Below are 22,416 nucleotides of genomic sequence, written 5' to 3'. Positions count from 1 at the left end.
TAGACTATCACATCAACATGCTTTCTTATAGTGGTCGACTCAAATACTATTTTGGTCTCATTTCCTGTAGGATGACTCGTGCTTGGATCATTGGTCTCCTTTTAATCCGTCTAGTGTTTTGATCTGTTTTGGCATAGTTGACTTGGCCCATACAACTTTATTCTTTCGGTCAGGTGAGTCTCATGATCTTCTGATAGTGGATCTGCCTCTATCACATTCCTCTATTTTGAACCGTTAGATTTATTTAATAACAATATATACACATTTTTTATGCATAATTTTATAATACTAAAAAATAATAAACAGAAATGTCAAATTTAAGTGTTAGCCATACAAATACTTAAGAATCGTGCTTCATGTATATGTAAAATTCTCTTACATTAATTCAAAATAAAATATAAATTATTTAAAAAAATTCTTCTTCCTCTTTCACGAGAAAATATTAAGTGGCAGTCAGCATATGACATACATGAGATGTCTCAGACTAGAGAAAATATTACTTCCGTCGTCCGGACGCCGAGCTGCTTCCCGGCGACGACCATGATATAGTGGAGGTCCGACTTCCACTGTATCATGGTAGCTCGATGTCCGGATGATGAACGTAATAGTTTTTACTTTGACCGAGCTATCACCGATTGATAATGAAAATGACAATATTTTCTACACTTTCACCGGCACAAGTCAGAGTGAACTCAGTTCCTAACTCAGGGGAGTGAGAGGCGTCATTTGCCAGCAAATAGCCACTTATTTTGACTAACAGCATTTAAAAAAAATATCCCTCAATCCAACTGTATCCCTCGAGGAACCACCGGCATCCCCATCAGTCCCACCGACTTTCCCGGCGGCGCGATACCCCATGTCGTCGACCGCTACCTTCTCGCCGCCACCAATGCCGCCAGAGGGGGCTGCTTCCTTCGACTCTATTTCCCGCACGCTCACTGAGATATGTTCCACCGACGACGACTTCACGTGTGACCCTCCTCGCCGCTTCACCGCTCTAGTCCGCCGACTGCAACTTCTCTTCCAAGAGGTGGCCGCCTTCGCTGACCTTTCACCACCTCCGGCTCTCACAGCCATCCGCGGAATCTCCGCCGACCTCGAAGCCTCCCGCGCCCCTCTCTCCGCTTACCGTAGTCCAAGCCGCATCCGAATCCTTATCAACTGCGACCCCCTCTGCACCTCCCTCCGCACCCTCGCTTCTTCCATTTCCTCCTCCCTCAATCTCCTCGACTCCCTTCTATCTCCTTTTCCCGACCTACGCAAGAAAGCTGCTGATCTTTCCGTAGATTTCCAATGCTCGGACATAAGAGTAAAGCTCTCGACATTCACTCCTCTCCTTTATGTCTTCTTGTTCTCATCGAAATTTTTGTACAGTTGACGGAGAACGAGGTAAGGGTTTACCGTACATTGCAGAAGGAGGCGGAGGTGCGATCGATCAGCAAAGCGGTGCAGAGCGCCATTATTATGGATGTTGCCCGGGCCCTTGGAATCGACCCCTGCGACCACCCTAAGCTGTCCGAGAACATCAAGCAGCTTAGATCTGATATCTCATGTGGTTTGAGCTCGGTCGCTGAGCGCAAGATCCTGATGTCTCTCGAGAAGATCTTCGATAGCTGGTCAACTGAGACCTGCCTCGCGACCGCTTATCTGGACGCGGATTTTGAAGAGAATGCTCAGATCCCTCCTTTCAAGAGCTTCATCTGCCCTCTTACTAAGGAGGTAATGAAGGATCCCGTGGTTCTGGAATCCTCGCAGAACTATGATCGGTTTGCTATTCTGAAATGGTTTGAGAGGTGCATGGAGGACGGAAGGGCTCCTACCTGCCCTATGACCGGTCAGGAGCAGGTCTCATTGGAGCTGAAGCGAAATATTGGGCTTGCTGGGACGATTGAGGAGTGGGTTAATCGAAACATTGAAGTCCAGATAAAGGCGGCATTGCAATACCTTGGTGAAGGAGGGCTGAGTTCAGAGGATAGTGCGGAGAAGGTGCTGAATAGTCTGTATAGAATATCAGAGGAGCATCCTGAAAGTAGATATAGGGTTAGAAATGCTGGGATTGTTAATCTTGTTGTGCAAATGCTGAAGAAGCAATCGAAGTTGATGGGGTCACGCTTGCGGTGGAAAGCACTTATGACTCTGCATAGCATGGCGAGGGATGAAGAGAGCAAGGTACGCATAATATTAGTTAGGAAGATTTACATACATACCACTCACTTCCTATATATATATATATATCTAACATCTAAACTTCAATTTTTACATACTTACCACCTTACCTATGCATGAGAAGGTGTTTGAAAAGTTAAAATGGTGGTATTTTTGATACATATGAAAGATTTCAGTGGTATAAATATAATAAGTAAATTTTAGGTGTTCGATATGTAAATACATAGGAAATGGGTGGTATGTATGTCAAGCTTAGTATGCATTACAAGTTCATACTTTTCAAAATTTCTCTCTGCATTTTCTCAATTCTATTGACTCCCTTAGAAACCTCTCATATGGCAGAATTACTGATACTTTACGTCGACGTTGACTCTCCATCGAGTATTGATATACTTGCTTCCTAAATTTTGTGAAAAAAATCTGAAATGGGAACTGACAAATGCTTGATTTTCTATCCCTTTTTTGTTTGTCAAACCAGTGCATGCTAAGTAATGTGATAAGATGGTTGTAATTATCCTTCCTTTGGAGCAATCATGTTATAGTTATTAGTCTTGGGCCATCAACTAGTTGGTTTGGAGTACAAGGGTTTTCAAAATCCAGTTGCGTTTAATAGTCATTTCGAGCAATAAACATTTTATAGCTATATTTGTTGCAGTTTTATAATGGTGATTTGCTGTTTGTAACGGTCTGCCTTCGTAAGCCGAGTAGATAAATTACTCTATTTTGTAATTCACTGCATCTTTGACTGACCAGAACAATAAAATGTGACTTGCATGTTTGCTGTATAATTTATTCAAATGTTTGTTGACTATGAAAGCATTCTAACCTATTGCTTAACTTAATTTTAGACAGTGTATAAGTCAACTCTCATGTTTCTTCATCCAAAGCCATACATCATGGCATCTAGCACTGAAGGCCTAATATTCCCACTTTTTGAATGTAAATTAAAGCCCAAATGGATGGATTTACCTTAAATTGAACCTTAAGTTTTCCTTTACTGATTCGATAAAAACTCATACTCAATTTATTAAGCATTTGAGGTTTTGATGAAGATATAATGCGGTAGTTTCTTAAGCTTAATTAAACTTTAGGGATGAGAATTGTAGAGATAGCACTAGTTTTGCAGGAATGTAGAGCGCAGGTTTTTAGTAATATATAGCATGCTCCTAGACAACCAGAGTTCATTTTTAGTTAGAGATTATGACCGTCTTTACACTTTTATTATGAAATGGCGCCACAAGGGTACACGTCTTATCAAAGAATAATATATATATATATATATATATATATATATATATACGCGCGCGCACACGCGCACACATACACAGAGACAAAATTAGGCTTTTCTTGAGCAATTTTTTAAAACTTCTATGATATCTTACATGATATTTTAAAGTCAACAAAAACTTTTATATCCTATAACATTTATTTAACTGTGTATTTGAAAATCCCAATCCAATATTTGCAAGGAATATGCCATCTCAATCATATTTTATAGAGATTTAATGAGGAAGCTTTTGAATGCATAACTTCAATAATTTTTCACTTAGAAACTAAATTTGTACCACATCATCTTGTACTGAGGTTAATCAAGGCTTTACAAAACTTTCTCCCTTTTTTTTTATACTAATTTTGAGAGCATATCTGATGCCAGAGTGAACCAACAACTATGGGAAAACCAAATATTATTGTTGAACCAAATAGGATATTACGAATAGACAACATAAATAAGAAATAACAACAAAAACAATACAAGAAATATAAAATTGCAACATATGACAATACAAACTCGGCTTGGGGTGGATCTTGGGGTGATGGTGGTCATCGTTGAATGTTGGAAGGTGGCAGGATGATGGATGAGGTGGTTGACACACATAAAACAACAAGACAACAATTTTTTGGGTTGCAAACAACGAGCACACAACAACTATCAATGTGGGATTGCTGTTCGGGATCAACAACAAAGAGGGATGACTGGAAAGCAGCGACAACGAAGATGGAGGGCTAGAACGGCGATGACAGTGAGGATGGAGGGCTGTTTAGGGGTGCTGGCAGCAAGGAGGGGGGATAGGGTTCTTGGAAGGCGATCACAAGTCAGAAGGGAGAGTGCGAGGCTTGGAAGGAAACAACACGATGGAATTAAAAAAAACAACCACAGAGGGCTGATTTCGGGTGGCTGTAGCAGGTGCGGCGATGGCTGCAGTGGAGGGAAGGATGCAAAGGAAGGGAAAGCCGAGGATAGCCACAACTTTGGAATTAGATATAGGTGGAGCACCACTCACCCTTGGATGAAACCCTAGAAGAGAAAATCAGACGTCGATGGCTATCTCGATAGAAAAACATTAAAAACTAAACCTAAAGCATCATAAAAATAAATATATATTAATAAGATAACTAGGAGCTGTCTAATAGGACCGTTCAACTCAACAATAACGTAAAAACCCATACTGGTTCGATTCAAGCACTGAGAATTCTCTTGCAGCACGCTCTACACAATCTCTCAGGATAGGGGAAATTTCAACCTTATCTGTCGAAACTTCTGTCGTCTCATAGTATGAAGTTGGATCGACTAATTTGAAGGTAGTGGAGCTACTGTAACTTCTCGTTGTTGAAAAGTTTTTTAATGCGTTGATATAATCATTTGGGTTCCACTGTCAGTTTCACTCTCCCTAGACACCCAAGAAGGTTTTCCCATTTACGAGTAACCATCCATATCAGTCCAATTATATGAGGGCATGCTGTTGAATTTAGGTGCGTTTGTTTCAATTTTTCGGCCCACTTTCAAAACCGAGTTCATAAATTTACGTGTTTGGTTGCGGTTCAAGTGAACGCATTTCAAACCAGTGACACAAATTTGGTGAAGTATCTCGACCGTAGCTGCCAAACAGCTTCCCGCGTCTGACATTCCGTGTCCATGGTCAATTCCTTGTTTTACCCGCACGAAATGATTTGCTGCACGAAATCAAATGATTAATGATAAGTTATTTTATTATAATTGTTAACGCATTTTAAAATTTGAGCATGAGATAATTTAATGCGTAAGAATTAAATTATAAGCAGACAAACACATTTTAAAGGAACCAAATTATTGTAATATAAAATTATAAAAATAAAAACAAATGCATACTGAAAAAAATATAAGCACATAGTTAAAAATAAAATAAAGTAAACAAAAATTTACATGCATAATTCCTAATTCTTGTACATTTACTTATGTCACATCCAAGCTGTAATGATTTTTTGTTGTATACATACAACCTAACTCTTATATATTTAAAAACTTTGAATTCTATACAACATGAGTAGAGGGGTATTTTAGACATTTGTCCACAAACAACACTTTCAAAATTGTATTTTTCTAACAGATCAGCTGCTTCTAAAATACCAGCTTCTGAACATCGGATTTTTATAGCAATTTGAACTACCAGCTTCTGAACATCGGATTTTTATAGCAATTTTTGAATTGAGATTTCGTACAGCCACAGCTGAAACAAATGCACTCTTAATTGGGACTTCCAGCCAAGTATACTCTACATGGTCTTCCAAAGGTAACCTAATGTTGGGTTATTCCTATCCAACGTGAGAACATACTAAACTCTCCCTAAAGGTGCCGACTCTGGCAACAAGCTGTTAGTCAAGCTATCTTAAAACTCTCTCTGTAGTGCCTACCTTGTGTTTGAAATCGATTATTCTGTCTCACTATCCACTATCATCACGAAAATCGATCTCACCGTCGTTTCTTCGATGGCAAGGGCGCTGACAACCTCAAATTTTGTAGAAGGTAGGGGGGCTATGCACTTCCCATCCTTTTTGAAAGAGTAGGCATTATTGAATCCATCGTGCTGAGTTATGTGGTCGAATTGCCACAGTTTCTCCAATAGAACGTGGGAAGCATTTATAGGCACCACATTGCATCAAACCTGAGAAATCTCTACGAAGCATCTACTGTTAATTTTGACCCTATTCTCCTTCTTCAACCATGTCAGAGAATATGATTGAGAATTTCTTTGAGTCATGAGGCTCAATTTGTTCACCATCTATGTGGGTGCTACATTCTCACTGCTATCACCATCGATGATGAGATTACATAGCTTTCCCTTTACAGTGTACTAGGTGTAGAATATATTGTGGCGAATCTACTGTTGCTCTCTCTTTGTCTCAATCTGAAGGACTCGTCGAACCCCAAGTATCTCGTCCTCATCTAGTGGAAGCTGGTGCTGCTTACTCTGTTTTTCAACCACCTCTTCATTGTTCACTTCCTCCACGACACCTTGCTCGATGAAGGAAAACAACTTGATTCATTGGACAATTGGAGGCGATGTGGTCATATCCATGACATCTGACACATTTCTTGGCTGGAATTGTACTGGTCATGCTACTCTTCTTAGACTTCTTCTCAGTCCGGGCAACTCTGTCATTTTCCTGATCATACTTCTCAACACCTGTAGGCGCACTCTTGATGTCTACAGCTGTGGGTTGCTCTCTAAATGGAGGTTGGTGTCTGCTCTACTCATGCTATCTGTCCACCTTCAATGTTAAGTTACGAAGATCACTCAACATCCAATAAGTTTGTAGCTGGAACTTATTGGATGTTGAAAAGTTTTTTAATGCTTTGATATAATCATTTGGGTTCCACTGTCAGTTTCACTCTCCCTAGACACCCAAGAAGGTTTCCCCATTTACAAGTAGCCATCCATATCAGTCCAATTATATGAGGGTATGCTGTTGAATTTAGGTGCGTTTGTTTCAATTTTTCGGCCCACTTTCAAAACCGAGTTCATAAATTTACGTGTTTGGTTGCGGTTCAAGTGAACGCATTTCAAACCAGTGACACAAATTTGGTGAAGTATCTCGACCGTAGCTGCCAAACAGCTTCCCGCGTCTGACATTCCGTGTCCATGGTCAATTCCTTGTTTTACCCGCACGAAATGATTTGCTGCACGAAATCAAATGATTAATGATAAGTTATTTTATTATAATTGTTAACGCATTTTAAAATTTGAGCATGAGATAATTTAATGCGTAAGAATTAAATTATAAGCAGACAAACACATTTTAAAGGAACCAAATTATTGTAATATAAAATTATAAAAATAAAAACAAATGCATACCGAAAAAAATATAAGCACATAGTTAAAAATAAAATAAAGTATACAAAAATTTACATGCATAATTCCTAATTCTTGTACATTTACTTATGTCACATCCAAGCTGTAATGATTTTTTGTTGTATGCATACAACCTAACTCTTATATATTTAAAAACTTTGAATTCTATACAACATGAGCAGAGGGGTATTTTAGACATTTGTCCACAAACAACACTTTCAAAATTGTATTTTTCTAACAGATCAGCTGCTTCTAGGGCTGTCAATTTGGCCGTTGTTCATGAACAGCTCGTGTTCGGCTCGTTAAGCAGCTCGTGTTCGACTCGTTCGTTAAACCTAACGAGCCGAACACGAATAAATTTTTAAGCTCGAAATGTAAACGGGCCGAACATAACCAATAGTTTGTTCGCTCGTGTTCGGCTCGAAATAGCTCGGTTTTACCCGCACGAAATGATTTGCTGCACGAAATCAAATGATTAATGATAAGTTATTTTATTATAATTGTTAACGCATTTTAAAATTTGAGCATGAGATAATTTAATGCGTAAGAATTAAATTATAAGCAGACAAACACATTTTAAAGGAACCAAATTATTGTAATATAAAATTATAAAAATAAAAACAAATGCATACTGAAAAAAATATAAGCACATAGTTAAAAATAAAATAAAGTAAACAAAAATTTACATGCATAATTCCTAATTCTTGTACATTTACTTATGTCACATCCAAGCTGTAATGATTTTTTGTTGTATACATACAACCTAACTCTTATATATTTAAAAACTTTGAATTCTATACAACATGAGTAGAGGGGTATTTTAGACATTTGTCCACAAACAACACTTTCAAAATTGTATTTTTCTAACAGATCAGCTGCTTCTGAACTACCAGCTTCTGAACATCGGATTTTTATAGCAATTTTTGATTTGAGATTTCGTACAACCACAGCTGAAACAAATGCACTGTTAATTGGGACTTCCTGCCAAGTATACTCTACATGGTCTTCCAAAGGTAACCCAATGTTGGGTTATTCCTATCCAACGTGAGAACAGACTAAACTCTCCCTAAAGGTGCGGACTCTGGCAACAAGCTGTTAGTCAAGCTATCTTAAAACTCTCTCTATAGTGCCTACCTTGTGTCTGAAATCGATTATTCTGTCTCACTATCCACTATCATCACGAAAATCGATCTCACCGTCGTTTCTTCGATGGCAAGGGCGCTGACAACCTCAAATTTTGTAGAAGGTAGGGGGGCTATGCACTTCCCATCCTTTTTGAAAGAGTAGGCATTATTGAATCCATCGTGCTGAGTTATGTGGTCGAATTGCCACAGTTTCTCCAATAGAACGTGGGAAGCATTTATAGGCACCACATTGCATCAAACCTGAGAAATCTCTACGAAGCATCTACTGTTAATTTTGACCCTATTCTCCTTCTTCAACCATGTCAGAGAATATGATTGAGAATTTCTTTGAGTCATGAGGCTCAATTTGTTCACCATCTATGTGGGTGCTACATTCTCATTGCTATCACCATCGATGATGAGATTACATAGCTTTCTCTTTACAGTGTACTAGGTGTAGAATATATTGTGGCGAATCCACTGTTGCTCTCTCTGTCTTAATATTAAGGACTCGTCGAACCCCAAGTATCTCGCCCTCATCTAGTGGAAGCTGGTACTCCTTACTCTATTTTTCAACCGCCTCTTCATTGTTCACTTCCTCCACGACACCTTGCTCGATGAAGGAAAACAACTTGATTCATTGGACAATTGGAGGCGATGTGGTCATATCCATGACATCTGACACATTTCTTGGCTGGAATTGTACTGGTCATGCTACTCTTCTTAGACTTCTTCTCAGTCCGGGCAACTCTGTCATTTTCCTGATCATACTTCTCAACACCTGTAGGCGCACTCTTGATGTCTACAGCTTTGGGTTGCTCTCTAAATGGAGGTTGGTGTCTGGTCTACTCATGCTATCTGTCCACCTTCAGTGTTAAGTTACGAACATCACTCAACATCCAATAAGTTTGTAGCTGGATCATATTGCTGATAGAGGATCTCAGGCCTCTCAAGTACTATGCTCCTTTATCTCTGTCAGCTCACATTTCATCTTAAGTTGCATAAATTTCACAGTGCGCTTCTCCACTAATAGTTCCCTCTGTTGTAGGTGGAGCTTCAAGAAAATATGACGGTATTGTTGCTGCTTCACTTTCTTCATTTTCTCCCAAGTATTGATCTTTCCCGTCCTCTCTTTCTCTCCCTATTCATATTCTCCCACCACAACAAGGCGCTTTTCTTCAGCTTGATGGCAACGAACTTCACTCTTCTGTCAGTTGACACCTCCTTATATTCAAAGATCCTCTTAACAATCCGCAACTACTCATTGAAGTTATCCAAATTCATTTTTCCCGCGAAATCTACTATATCTATTTTCACTCTTAAGTCTCTCTATCCTTCAAAAAACATTTCCTCCCTCAGCCTTCTATGATATTGGATCTTGAATTGCCTTGGTCGACCCTCCATTTCATTGAAATCATTTTTACAGAAGGGATTTAGATGCTCTTCTTGCTCTCCTCCTCAGATCTCGCTATCACGGTCGACGGTGACCTCTCCATGGGTCATCTTCTTAATTTCATCGAGCCTTTGTAGCACTCGACAGAGTTATCACTGTATCTCTTTCATGAAAAATTCTCTATCGGTGTTTGACCCTTGTCTCCTCGGTGGCATGATTAGTGTTTGGGTGTGGGTAGGTAGGATATGATTTATAGGTGTGATGCTGACTGAGAAATAAAAACTTTGTGCTAGGTAGGGAGGGTTTAGGTAACCCTAAGATAGAACTAGGTTATCCTAACTCTAATACCAAATGATATCAGAGTTAACAAACAATGGAGAAACCAAATATTATTGCCGAACCAAATAAAAAATTATAACCAGCCAACTCAAAAACATGACAAAAAATATGAATTTGTAACAAATGACCACACAAACTCTATTAGGGTGGATGTTGGGGTGACGTTGGTGATCATCTAGGGGTTGGAAGGTGGCAGAATGGTCGACGAGGTGGTTGACAAGCATAAAACATCAAGGCAGCAGTTTCCTGAGTTCCGGACAGCTAGCACATGGCATATATCAACGTGGGACGGTTGTCCGAGATGATGACAACAAGTGGGAATTGCTGGAAATCAACGACAACAAAGATGGAGGGCTGGAACGACGATGACAACAAGGATGGAGGGTTGTTTAGGGGCGTTGGCTGCAAGGAGAAAGGAGAAATGGGGTTCCTGGAAGGTGGTTGCAACTTGGAAGGGAGGAGTGCGGGGTTTGGAAAGTGGCATTAAGGTGTATTAAATAAGAAAAGTCAAGGAGAGCTTTTTATGGGCCGCTGCAATAGGTACGATGATGACGATGGCGACTGCGGAGGGAAGGATGCAGAGGAAGGGAAATTTGAAAATAGTCACCTCCTTGGAACGATATACATCTGGAGCACCACTAGCCTTGGATACAACCCATAAGAGGAAACTGAAAATGTCGACGGTTGTTCCGACAGAAAACACATCAAAAACTAAACTTAAAAAAAAAAAAAAAAAACTATGAGTGGCCCAAGAGGACCGACTGCTTTTACAACAGCCAAAAAGTCAGGACTGTTTCGATCCATGCACGAAAGCGGGACATGCTTTATGTTATAGGAATTCTCGCACGACACGCCTTGCATCAATATCAATGAGATTTTCTGTTTTGTTGTTCTTAACAAACTACAGGGCACCGAGTTCAAGCAAATTGTGTGTATTTGTACTGTAGTTATGCTTGTTTTGTTCGGGGGAGAATTATGGTTTGTCTGGTGATGTGTTTTGACTGTCAAAAAATATTATGTAGTCATTTTGCGGTTCGTCTAATTGTTCAAAAAGCTTTTTACTTATCATCTCAATGGCTTCGATAGAAATTGCCTATTTTATTTTTGTAGTTAATGTTTAATAATGCACTTATCTTTTATAGCTGTGACATTCAATTGATTGTGGTGCCACGTAGAGTATATATGTGCCAATTACACTCCTTGTGTCTCGCTTTTTGCCTTGATTCAAATAGGCATCCATTGTTGTATATTCTTAATTCAGTCATTTTAAAATTTAGAGAATGATATATTATAGCTTTATGATATTACAAGATTCAGTTCACAACTTTTATGTGTTACTTTCTCGGATTATACATATTTGCTATTTTCTCGGATTATACATATTTGTTAATTCCCAATTGCTTTTCAGCATTGGGTTTTATGCTGATCATTGCTTATATGAGTAATCCATTGTTTGAAGCGTAGGGGACTTTGTTCATGCACTCCTTTTCCTCAAATTTTGGCATTTATTCTTTAGAAAAGTTAAAATGACTAGCCAACAATGCATTACGTGTGCAACATCATAATTTTTTGTCCCTGAGAATTAAATGCACCTTTGACCTTGCTATGATGTCCCCGAGATTTTTTTTTTGGGTTCCCCTGATCTTGCATGCCAAATTCCTTTGACAACAATTTTTCGAATTGTTGATATTTGGAATCTATTTCTTGCATTTGAAATGCACATCATAATGATAAAATAATAATTTTTCCTATTTTTCTAACATAATAATAATGGTTAGCATTGCATATGCATAGTTCGATCATATGTATTTACCCATCGAATTTTGGTACCTTTTGATGAAATACGTGTTCCAGGTCATAAATAGATTTTTTCGCTTGTATACAAGATTTTCTCGTGGTTCAACAAAGCCTTTGGTTTACATCAAATAAATGTATTCCTTTAATCACCATGGAGGAAAGTTAACATCCATATACTCAGAGCATACATATCTTATGCTATTACGATGCTCAGTATTGATCAAAATATTTGTTTGTTTAGCCATGGCAGAAAATATCTCGATAAAGTCTTTCCCTTTGCTAAAATTTTTTATAACAAAGGTTATATTGTATCTTCTTAGATTTTTTTTTTTTTCCTGCATTTCCTGCATTTTAAATATCGATTTTATCGATTTGTTCTTCATTGACTTCTTGTCTTTGGTATATTTGGTCAATTTTTAGGTGTTGCACTTACGAACAGAATTCATCTCTTATTTAATTGCAAACTCCCTTTTGATAGAAAATTTTCCCTTATGACTAATTTAAAACTCAGACTCTCCAGCATATGTAAGCAATAATAAATTAAACTAGAGCAATGGTTAATGAGCTTATTAGTTCTTTGTGACCATCTAACTTGATTCATAATTTTCTTAGGCTTAGATTGTTCCATTTCATATGCTAATTTTTGTCTTTGTTTTGCATAAATTGCTCCTTTGTTCACCGTGCTTTGGAGCGAATGTTTCTTTGGCAAAAATGCTTGACCTGTCTTTATATGATGTATTTATATAATATAATATTCATTCATAGAATATTTTTAACTTGTGACAATTCTCGTAATAGATTATGCCAAAATTTATAACTGATTTTAATCCCCCCCACAACACGCAATATACATAGACTATGATTGCTAGTGATTTGTTTTTCTAATCAATGCTATATATATCTTTATCTATATTATTTTAAATCACGTGCATGCCCCTTTGTGTTGAGCTTTGAACTTGGGACCGTGTGATTAGAGATAATGAGCTGCACAATTGCTAGTGATGTGTTGCATTTTGAATGAGTATGGCATATATAATTGCTAAAGTCATGGATGAAATATAATTGCTTGTGAGTTGCATTACCCATAAATATAGTTCAGTATGTTATTACTGGGATGGGCTTTTGTGGTATGTCTGATGGTCCGCCACTATGATTGATCGATCTCATTCTCATATAGAATCATTGAGTGATGATGTTCACTCTATTAGAGCATTGGCTGGGCACACCTTTGATTTTTGTTACTTTTCTTTTTTTGCAAATTAATGATGAAGAAAGGCTGAATTATTGTAATGATATGTTTTGTTTAGTACTAAAACTTTCTATTTCTAATATCTTTGATGCGTACACATTGCTGAGCATTTTTTTCATTTCTTCAATGATGATAATCCTTCTATTAATTATGTCTTTTGAAAGAAAAAAAAATTAATTGTTTAAAGTGCTCATTTAGTGTCTTGAATATTTTAATTATGTTTCAAAAATGTTTTAAGGATCCATTTGGGGCAGCTGCAGTTTTTTGTAAAGTTGGCTGTAAAACTGTGGGTAAAACAACTTTTTGCAAGATTTTGTGGGTATTATGAGTATTTTTTTTCCTAAATGTGAGGCCATAGTTTTCTTACAGCTAGCTTTTGCAGATCTTGCTGTAAAAAACAGCTTTCTACCACAATTTTTTGAAAAATAGCAAGAAAATAGTAGCCAAATGGAGGTGTAGCTGTGGTCTGAAAAACGAAGCAATAAGCAATCTGCCCCAAACAAAACCTAAAAATGCTAATATTACCATATACTTGGATGTAGTTTGGTACTTACATTGATTTTAAACTTCACAAACTCCCTTAAAAACTGCATCCAAATAAGGGCATTTTAATTTATTGCTTAAAACAAATGAAATTAAATTTCTTGCTTTAATTATGTTTCTATCTACAATCACCCAAACGAGCGCAAGAAAAAAGGTGTGGTTACCCTTCTAGATGCGCCGTAGTCCTCTCATTTTTTTTTAACATACCTTAAAATGTCCTTTATTTCTTCTGTAATTCAGGTTATGTTAATGTTATTCATGATTAGAAGTTTAGATGACATCAGAACTGATAGTCGTAATGCTTTTTATGTAGCTTATAATGCTTAAAGAAGGTATCACTCGATTGGCTATACGGAGCCTTAGCGAAACTTCCGAAAAGGAAAGAGAATTTGCATTAAGAATATTGCTCGACTTCTCAGTTGAGGAGGAATTTTCATTAAACCTGGCTCTAGAGAAAGGGGCTTTATATCTTCTCACTAGCATTGCTGGAAATTCAAATCAACCTTCTTTGTCTAATTTAGCTGAGGATGTGCTCAATAGCATGGAAAAAGTTGAAGGAAATATTGAATCTCTAAGTAAAGAAGGAAGATATCAACCACTGCTTATTCGACTTTGTGAAGGTATAGCCTAAATTCTTAGTGTCATGTTCTTGCATTAATGTTGCTTGTATTAGTTCTTGTTCATATGTGGTGTAGAATATAAAGTTTCAGTTCATCCTGAAAATAAGATTTATTCTTGAATAGATCTATTGTTATTTTCTAACAATTATGTGTAATTATATTAAAAAGAATACTTTTGGTACTTATTTGACTCTCCACTTATTTTAAGGGAAATGTTTTTTTTAAAGGGAAATTTCAGCTTTACCGGAAGCAAAATGTTCTAATATAGGATTTGACGGCCTTCCCTACCCTTTGAGCGAATAAACTTTAATTGAACAATGTGTCATTTTCTTCTGCTTTCGTGACTCTAAAGAGAACAAATTTTTCTCTTTAGGCTTCGATGACATTTTAACAAATTTCTTAAGGTCTGGGTGACGGCGACAAATATTTCTTAATGACTTTTGCGTTCTTTCGCTCAAAATCTTGTATAATCAAGAAGTATTATAGGTATTATAAGTTCTTACAGTGGTTTATCTAATCTGAATAACCACCATTAAGTTTTATGCCGGAAAAATCATGAGAAATGATGGATCTATTTTAACAGTGCCATTATTTTTTTTTTCAATTTTCTCTATATTAAATTCCCTGACTCCACTCTTTGAAACCCAGGTTCCAAAGATGTTAGAATGGAGATTGTGAAACTTCTGGGGAAGATGAATTTAACCGACAGTGGCAGAAACTATATTGCCAGGAAAGGAGGTAGAGTTTTGGTTGGAATGCTTTCTTCCAATGTTGACGGATTGGAACCGAGCTTGCGAGCGCTTTATAATCTGTCATCACTCAGTGATAATGCTGCCGTCCTTGTTGGTCAGGGCCTGCTCCCAGCACTTACAGCTATTCTCTTTACTAAACAGTTGGATGGTTCATCTAACCTGAAGGAGTTGGCAGCATTAACAATGGCTAAAATTGTCTCTAATCCTGGGCACTGGGAATCATCTTTTGCTGACAATGAAGGCCATGAGATGCATTCAGCGTTTATCATTCATAAACTCGTGGAACTTTTAGATCTCTCATCTGGCGAATGTCGAGCTGCTGTTCTTCATGTTCTTTGTGGAGTCATGACTTCTCCGAAAGCCTCAGGTTTGCTTGATCGATGAGTAGTTAATGTTATAAAAATGCTTTAGACATTGAAGGGATGAAAAAAATTATGCATCCGGAAGAATTTATTTTTCTTAGTTTATTATTTAATTTGTTCTGAATTAGAAATATGGAAATTTTAGAATTCCCTCTCCATCTGAATACTGGAAATTTAAATAAACTTCAAGATGTCTAGAATCCCTCAAGTTGGTTGGTTGAAGTGGAGGACTCAATCGGCCCTGTTGTGTGATAGAAAAGTACAAATTAGACTGAAAGGAAAATTTTATAAGATAGTGGTGACCTGCAAAGCTGTATGGCGCAGAGTGCTAGCCTTTAGAAGCGAAGCATAAAACAAAGTTAAGTGTTGCGTAGATGAGAATGCTTAGGTGGATGAGTGATTTGACATTTTAGAGATAAAATGCGAAATGAATTTATCCGTGATAGGGTTGGTGTAGCTCCAGTGACGAACAAGATTAGAGCGAGTTATCTTAGATGGTTTGATCACATTAAACATCGACCAACTGATGATTTTGTTAGGAGAATAATTGCTTTAGATTTCACTCATGTTAAGAAAGCGAGAGGTAGACCTAATACTGTATAAAAATGATCTTAATTTATTAGAATTAAATGATAATATGACACTCAACAAGACGCAATGGAGAAAAATGATTCATGTAGCCGACCCCACTCAGTGGGATAAAGACTTCTTGTTGTTATTATGCCAAGAATCCCTTACTCCGCTTGATATGCATTACTGAACCTCCACTAAAGTACCATAATCAAATGCTTCTATCTGAATGTCCTTTCGTGCATTAGTTTTAAAAAAACCTTAGATAATTTCAAGCAAAATACATTTTGAATCTGCAAAACCAAGCTATTGCAAATGAAGGACTCTACTTCACCGAAGGCTTAATTAACCTGAAAGCAAACTAAACCAAGCAACTCTGGAAATAACTTTATACAATTAGTGGAAATATATAAATGACAAAAAAGTTGATGCGAACAAAAGTTTAATAAGAAACTTAAAAGCCATTATACTCAACAAGGGATGCATCTCTTCCTCCATCCCCATCTCTTCTTGCTGGTGATTATATAATTTTTTTCCTTTTCTAATTCTAAAATTTTTGCTTTGTTTTTTAGGGTTTCTACTTTTTGAGGTTATATGCTTGTTCCAATTTTTTCTAAAATTCATTTTTTTAGGATTTTTTTTAAATGATAAGAGGTAAAAATAAAAGCATTACATGACATAAAAAAGACCCAGCTTGGAGGTATAATGTGCAAGTTAAAATTGAAGGGAATTTTAAGTCATGTTTATCTGAAATGTACTTATTACGAAAACGTTGTTAAGGAGGTGTTAGTGTCCGAGGAGATGAAAGGGAAGATTTATGTATATAAACGAGGCAGTAATATCAAAACATTTTAAAAAGTAACAGTATGATGATACAATAGATATTAGATCTTATTATGCTTGTATCCTAGTATTAAAGTTCCCTCATTTTCTTTGTCACAAATGTCATGTAGAGCAAGAGAACCTTTGGATGAGTACATGATAAATGTAGAGGATGACAATGACGATGATGCAAGGGTAACCCTTAGGATGTCTTTTTAAAATGCTAGAGAAGATCGCAGATGTTTACTGATGGATATTAGAAGATTCTCTTATAATAATACAATTTCATTAGATATGGAAACCTTTTCTTATTTCAAAATGAGATATTCCATAATTTCTTATAGTTGAAGCCTGGGCGCTATCTATGTATGACTTGAGATAGTAGGGATCAAAGAAGAAACTGAGTCGCACTGAAAAGATCACTAAGGAGATTAGCATAACTAATAATCATACTGAGGTGATGATCATGTTTCATGCTTTCTTTAATACAATGAATTAAAGCTTGATCAATATTTTTATTAAAATTTCCTAATATACTATTTTATTAAGTTTGTTGAAGCTTTGGATTAGGTAAATTATTCTGAATATGTTTTTAGACTTATTAATAGAGTCATAGAGGAGATTGGAGAGCATCTAGTGGTACAAGTTGTTACCGACAATGCTGTTTCTTATGGGGCATTTGCAAATAAGTTGGCGAATATAAAATACATGTATTGAACATTATGTGCAACACACTATATTTATTTGATTCTTGAGAAACATATGACTATGATACAAGTAAAATGAAGAAAATTCACAAGTTCGTTTAAAGTTATTGTGCGTTTTGGCTTTGATGAGAAAATATTTTTAAAAACTCATTTGGCCAGCTACATGTTGTTTTGCTACAAATTACTTGACTCTAGAAAGCACGTTGGAAGGAATGCAACTTTTGGAGGCTATATTTACATTTACACAGTGACGTAATTGTGCTTTAACAGGGAAATCTGAAGGTAAAGAAGTTAGGAAGATAATTCTGAATGGAATATTTTGGTTGAAGTGTTTGTTATGCAAAAACAACAATAAAACATTGATTCAAGTTTTATAGATGGTTGTTGTAGAGAAAAATTAGCTGTGGGCTTCTTTTATAATGCGATATATGAGACTATGGAGTTGGTTGGTAATGCATAGCTTGGGAAGAAAAGAGCCCAACTACAAGAAAATTTGGAAAATAATTGATAAAATGTGGGAGCTTTAGCTTTGTCGTCATTTATATGCTACATGATATTATTTTAATCATTAATTTCAATATATTTAGAACAAGTCTGACTAATCCCGAGATTAATTTAATTTTTTACCATTATATGAATAAGTTGATATTTAACTTGAATGAGTGGGCAAAAGCTAATTTGCAACTTGTAAAAATAAGGAGGGATTCTGTGGACTATAGGAAGCCAAAAATATAGTTTCAAAATATGTTATAGGCAATTTTTAATTTTTATCAGTTGGAATAAAAAAGGGTTTTCCAGATATTAAATGTGTTTTTTTTTTAATTTAATTGAATGATGAATTTAATTTGGCGATGAAACTATGGAATTACAATAATTTATTGTCAAAGTATTGAGTCTTGCATGTCCGTCTTGTTATTGTGATTGAAATTGTAGTACATATATTCAAATTTATATCAAGATGATAAATTTTCTGACTACTTTAAGGATAAACACCATAGTATTGGTCGAATGCAATAAGAGATTAAAAAATGGGCATATGGAGGGAAAATATTTAAAGCATGACGAAGATCCCTCACTTGCTGATGCATGCTATCAAATTATGAATAATTTTTGGATGAGGTCTTATCTTATTAGATCACTTAATTAAAACACAAATACTATGACCTAATAGGAAGATTAGTGTAGTACTTTTTTTTTTAATTTAGTGATTTATTTTTATTTATAGCAAAAAGATTGCGAGTAATTCCTTAAACTTTTTTTTTCAAATTTCTTAAAACACAATTTTATAACTTAAAAATAATATCAAAATATTATGTGGGAATAATAAGAATTGCCAAAGGAAAAACACACAAGCCAAAATAAAGATGACAGTGAGCACAAGCATTTAATAGAATTTGAAAGCTACCTTCCTTGCTTCAACTTCGGTGAACACAGTAGCAATGATTGGTTTTTTCCTCATCTGAGCCCTGTCCAGTGAATATATTTGTAATAACCCATTTTGAGAGCAAAGACAAAATTTTTTTTTTTGACAACCTAAAATGTACCTCAACTTTTGCACTTTTTAAATTTCAACCGAATCAATTCCACACGTCATATTGATCAATTTATATAAAACACTATTTATAAATTTTGAATTGAATGTGAATTTTAAAAATTTGAAGATATAATTTTAATTAACTTAATTAACTCTTAGCTAATTCTAATGTTTACTCTAATCTTGTAGGTCTAGGTCGAATGGGGAGAAATTCCAACCTTATCAGTTCTTCCCCTCCCTGCACGATTCTTTTCGCAGGTTCCCACATTGGCTGCTCTCACGATCCTCTCCTCCCGTAACTTCATGGCAGCAGCTCGGCGAGGACCCTTGCTACAATGCAAGGGGCATGAACCGAGCGACACTTGGGAAGTCGCATGTGCTGCAGTAAGCCGCGTCCCTCTCCCGATCCTACTCCTTTCGTTTATCATCCTCCCTCGCGTCGTTCCTTTCTGTCGACTATAGTGCTGGAGTCGGGATCATACGCAGACGCAGGATAGTGTGTCGCCGGCTAGTTTTTCGAGTTCTGGGACGAAATCGGTAAGAGTTACTCCCTATTTCACACTATTTAAGACATTCCTTTATTTCCTTGCCTTTCATTTTGATATTTGCCACAAATTGTACATTTTTTTCATCTCCAGTTGACGTAGCGGAGATGAAGTTTTGTTGTGTGCGAAAAAGTTGTTTTGTGGGTTTCCGAATTGGCTTTTGGTCTGAAATCACCAAGGTTGGGAAGAGTGAACCAAGATAAGAAGTAGAGGGAGTGAAGTTTTGGCAACTTCGGAGAAAGGTTGGGATGTTGAGAAGCCGACTGAGGTACATTTTAGCTAATCAATTATATTTCTGTTTAAGTTACTTTATGAGCTAAGATTTCTTTAAATTCAAAGATAATTGCAGATTCCAGGTTATTTGCCCTATATGGCAGGCTTGAGGCAAAATGAAAATTCATTGTAAAGTGACTCCATAAATTCAATTAAATTAATCTTATGATAACTTAAGAAGAATAATTTAATTGGCGAAAATTGGTTCAATCTTAAAGTTCAATTTTATTTTTTAGATTATATAAATCGAGAAACAGGTTATCCAACGTCCAACTAGTTACTCAAGATTAAGAACCTAGTATGGCAATAAATGCGAGTAATTATATTTTTAAATTTTAGTAATCATCTTTATTTCAAAATATATGTTGATTACATGTATGCTGTTGGCGGCCGTTTTAACTTCGTGATTTGAAAAAGTGATGATTTTGTTATTTTGAAAATAATTTAAATATGAATATAACATTTTTTATTTTTAAAAGTAATATTTTAATTTTAAAATAGGTGAGACCAAACGGGTCTCACATTTTAAATAATTTAGATAATTGAATACAATACTACAAGTAATATACTTATCCCGAAGAATAAATATATCATTTGTAATAGAGATTCAATCACATAGACTAAAGAATTTGTGACATCCGTTTTGGTTTGCGAAATATTTTTATAAAAAGGCCAACAAGTCCCCCCACCTGACGTAAAAAATTAGATAGAGTTTATTTTATCTGGGTTCCAGGTTCCCTATAGAGACAAACCCCTATAGTTAATTACATCTTAAATGACCGGGGGTCACTTAAAAAAGCTCTTGATTAAGATCAGGTGGTTTTGCCTTCAAGATTTCAAAGTTTAGGTTTTCACGATTGGACATGGAAAAATCAAGTGAGAGTGGCTCAAAATAGGAACAATTATCTTAAGGAATCCAAAGGGAAGAAAAGTAGGGGATATCACAGATCCGGGGAAACCCCGGTGAACTCCCAACTATTCTATTGTTTGACTTTATGTCTTTGAAGTGATGTAATTTGATATTTCAATACTGTAAATTATTTAGGATTTAGGACTTATGTTTACACAATATCGGACTGTGCAAATAGCCTAAAAAGATAAGAGGATTTACACCGTACCGCACGGTAACCTCAGAATCCTAAAGTGTTAGGACTTATAATTACTCAACAGAGTTTCAACAGAGTTGTGCAAAACAGAGTTGTGCAAAAAACCTAAAAAGTGATTTTATGGGTTGTTATTTAAACTGAAGAAAGCGATAAATGATGTGAATGTGTTTTGATGTTTTGTTGTTGCAGATCCACCTTGAAGTTGTTCCTTGTCGCGCTGCCCACGGTGTTCGTTCCATGCTCTTCGTAGTAGCACCTCTTGGTTTAGTTTTAGTTTTGAAAATACACCTAGCCACTAGGTTTTTCTAAACTAAGACATAGTGTGTATCAAAATAACTAAACATGTAATATAAAAGAAAAGAACAGTATATTGTACAGTAGAAAGAAAAGACAGTATAACATGCTAGGAAAATAATATAACAGACTATGAAAACAATATAACATGCTGTGAAATAAAATATTGTAATGTAAATTAAACCTGTACACCTGAGAGTTTCGTTGCTCCTTTAAGTTTAGCTATCATGCGTTGTGTAAAATGAGAAAATATAACCTGAAAAAGACTTGAGAAAAACAGGTAAATCGTAGGAAAAAAACAAATAAATAAAATAAAATACAATATCACATATAAATGACCAATAAAAAGAGTTTTATATGTGATATTGGGGATGTCCCCAATTGCCAGGAGAATTTGAGTGTAAGACAAACTCAAATCCCGGAGCATTGAGTTTCAGTTTTGGTCAAGTTAAGACAATAATTTTATTATTTGATTTAATTAAATCAGTCATGAATCACGATCTAGTGCACCCTCATACCTAGTGTCCTAATTATCTCATGAACTGGGGTCAGATGCCTGGCTTCTTAGGATCATTTGAACATTAGAAGGATTAACTCTCTCAATGTGTGCTCCTAAGATCTAGGAAGCCTACACTTTAATTTGGGTCTGAAGTGTTCTAAAATGTCTAACTTCAATTAAGTGTCCTTCAACTAATCCTCGAACATCTTTAGATCAAACTTAGCTCGCTATCAGACTTTTAAAACCTAGGGGGTAAACCTTTAGTTCTGGCAAAATAGTTGTGAAGTGTGCTTCAATCCTAGTTAGGACAATTGCATTTAAGTTTATTCAAAGCTTAAGGGACTTTAGTGCAGGTCTACTAATCTTTTCAATCCATGTCTCTAATTGTTATCTAAACTCTCACTTTCTTCCAGCCCTCAAATATTCTTTCAATTTACGATTTCATCTTTCTTATGTAAACGGAACGGTGAATGGTTTGCTATCGTATCTCTTCTTAGATTTTATCTCAAATAACTGAATTTCATTTTTAATCTTCTCTCCCTTTCTCTTTCCCTCATATTTTTCTTAAGACCATGAATCATTTCTGAAGATAATTAAATCGGAAATTCTCATT

The 22,416-nt window shown here is 36.0% G+C and overlaps 1 protein-coding gene across 1 annotated transcript in view; it reads left to right on the top strand.

Moving 5' to 3' along the window:
- Window positions 1-475: 475 nt before the first annotated feature.
- The window catches only part of LOC110018660 (U-box domain-containing protein 44-like), a 35,558-nt gene continuing 13,617 nt past the window's right edge, over window positions 476-22,416 (top strand). Inside the window, exons 1-4 of the mRNA XM_020716031.1 lie at window positions 476-1,309; window positions 1,375-2,169; window positions 14,033-14,339; window positions 14,988-15,458. Of these exons, the coding sequence (XP_020571690.1) occupies window positions 857-1,309; window positions 1,375-2,169; window positions 14,033-14,339; window positions 14,988-15,458 (2,026 nt within the window). The 5' untranslated portion in view covers window positions 476-856. The remainder of the gene's footprint in view (window positions 1,310-1,374; window positions 2,170-14,032; window positions 14,340-14,987; window positions 15,459-22,416) is intronic.

Source organism: Phalaenopsis equestris, unplaced genomic scaffold (genome assembly GCF_001263595.1).
Source record: "Phalaenopsis equestris unplaced genomic scaffold, ASM126359v1 Scaffold000030, whole genome shotgun sequence".
NCBI lineage: Eukaryota > Viridiplantae > Streptophyta > Magnoliopsida > Asparagales > Orchidaceae > Phalaenopsis > Phalaenopsis equestris.
The sequence above is the reverse complement of the archived record's forward strand: the minus strand, read 5'-3'. Positions and strand labels throughout refer to the sequence as shown.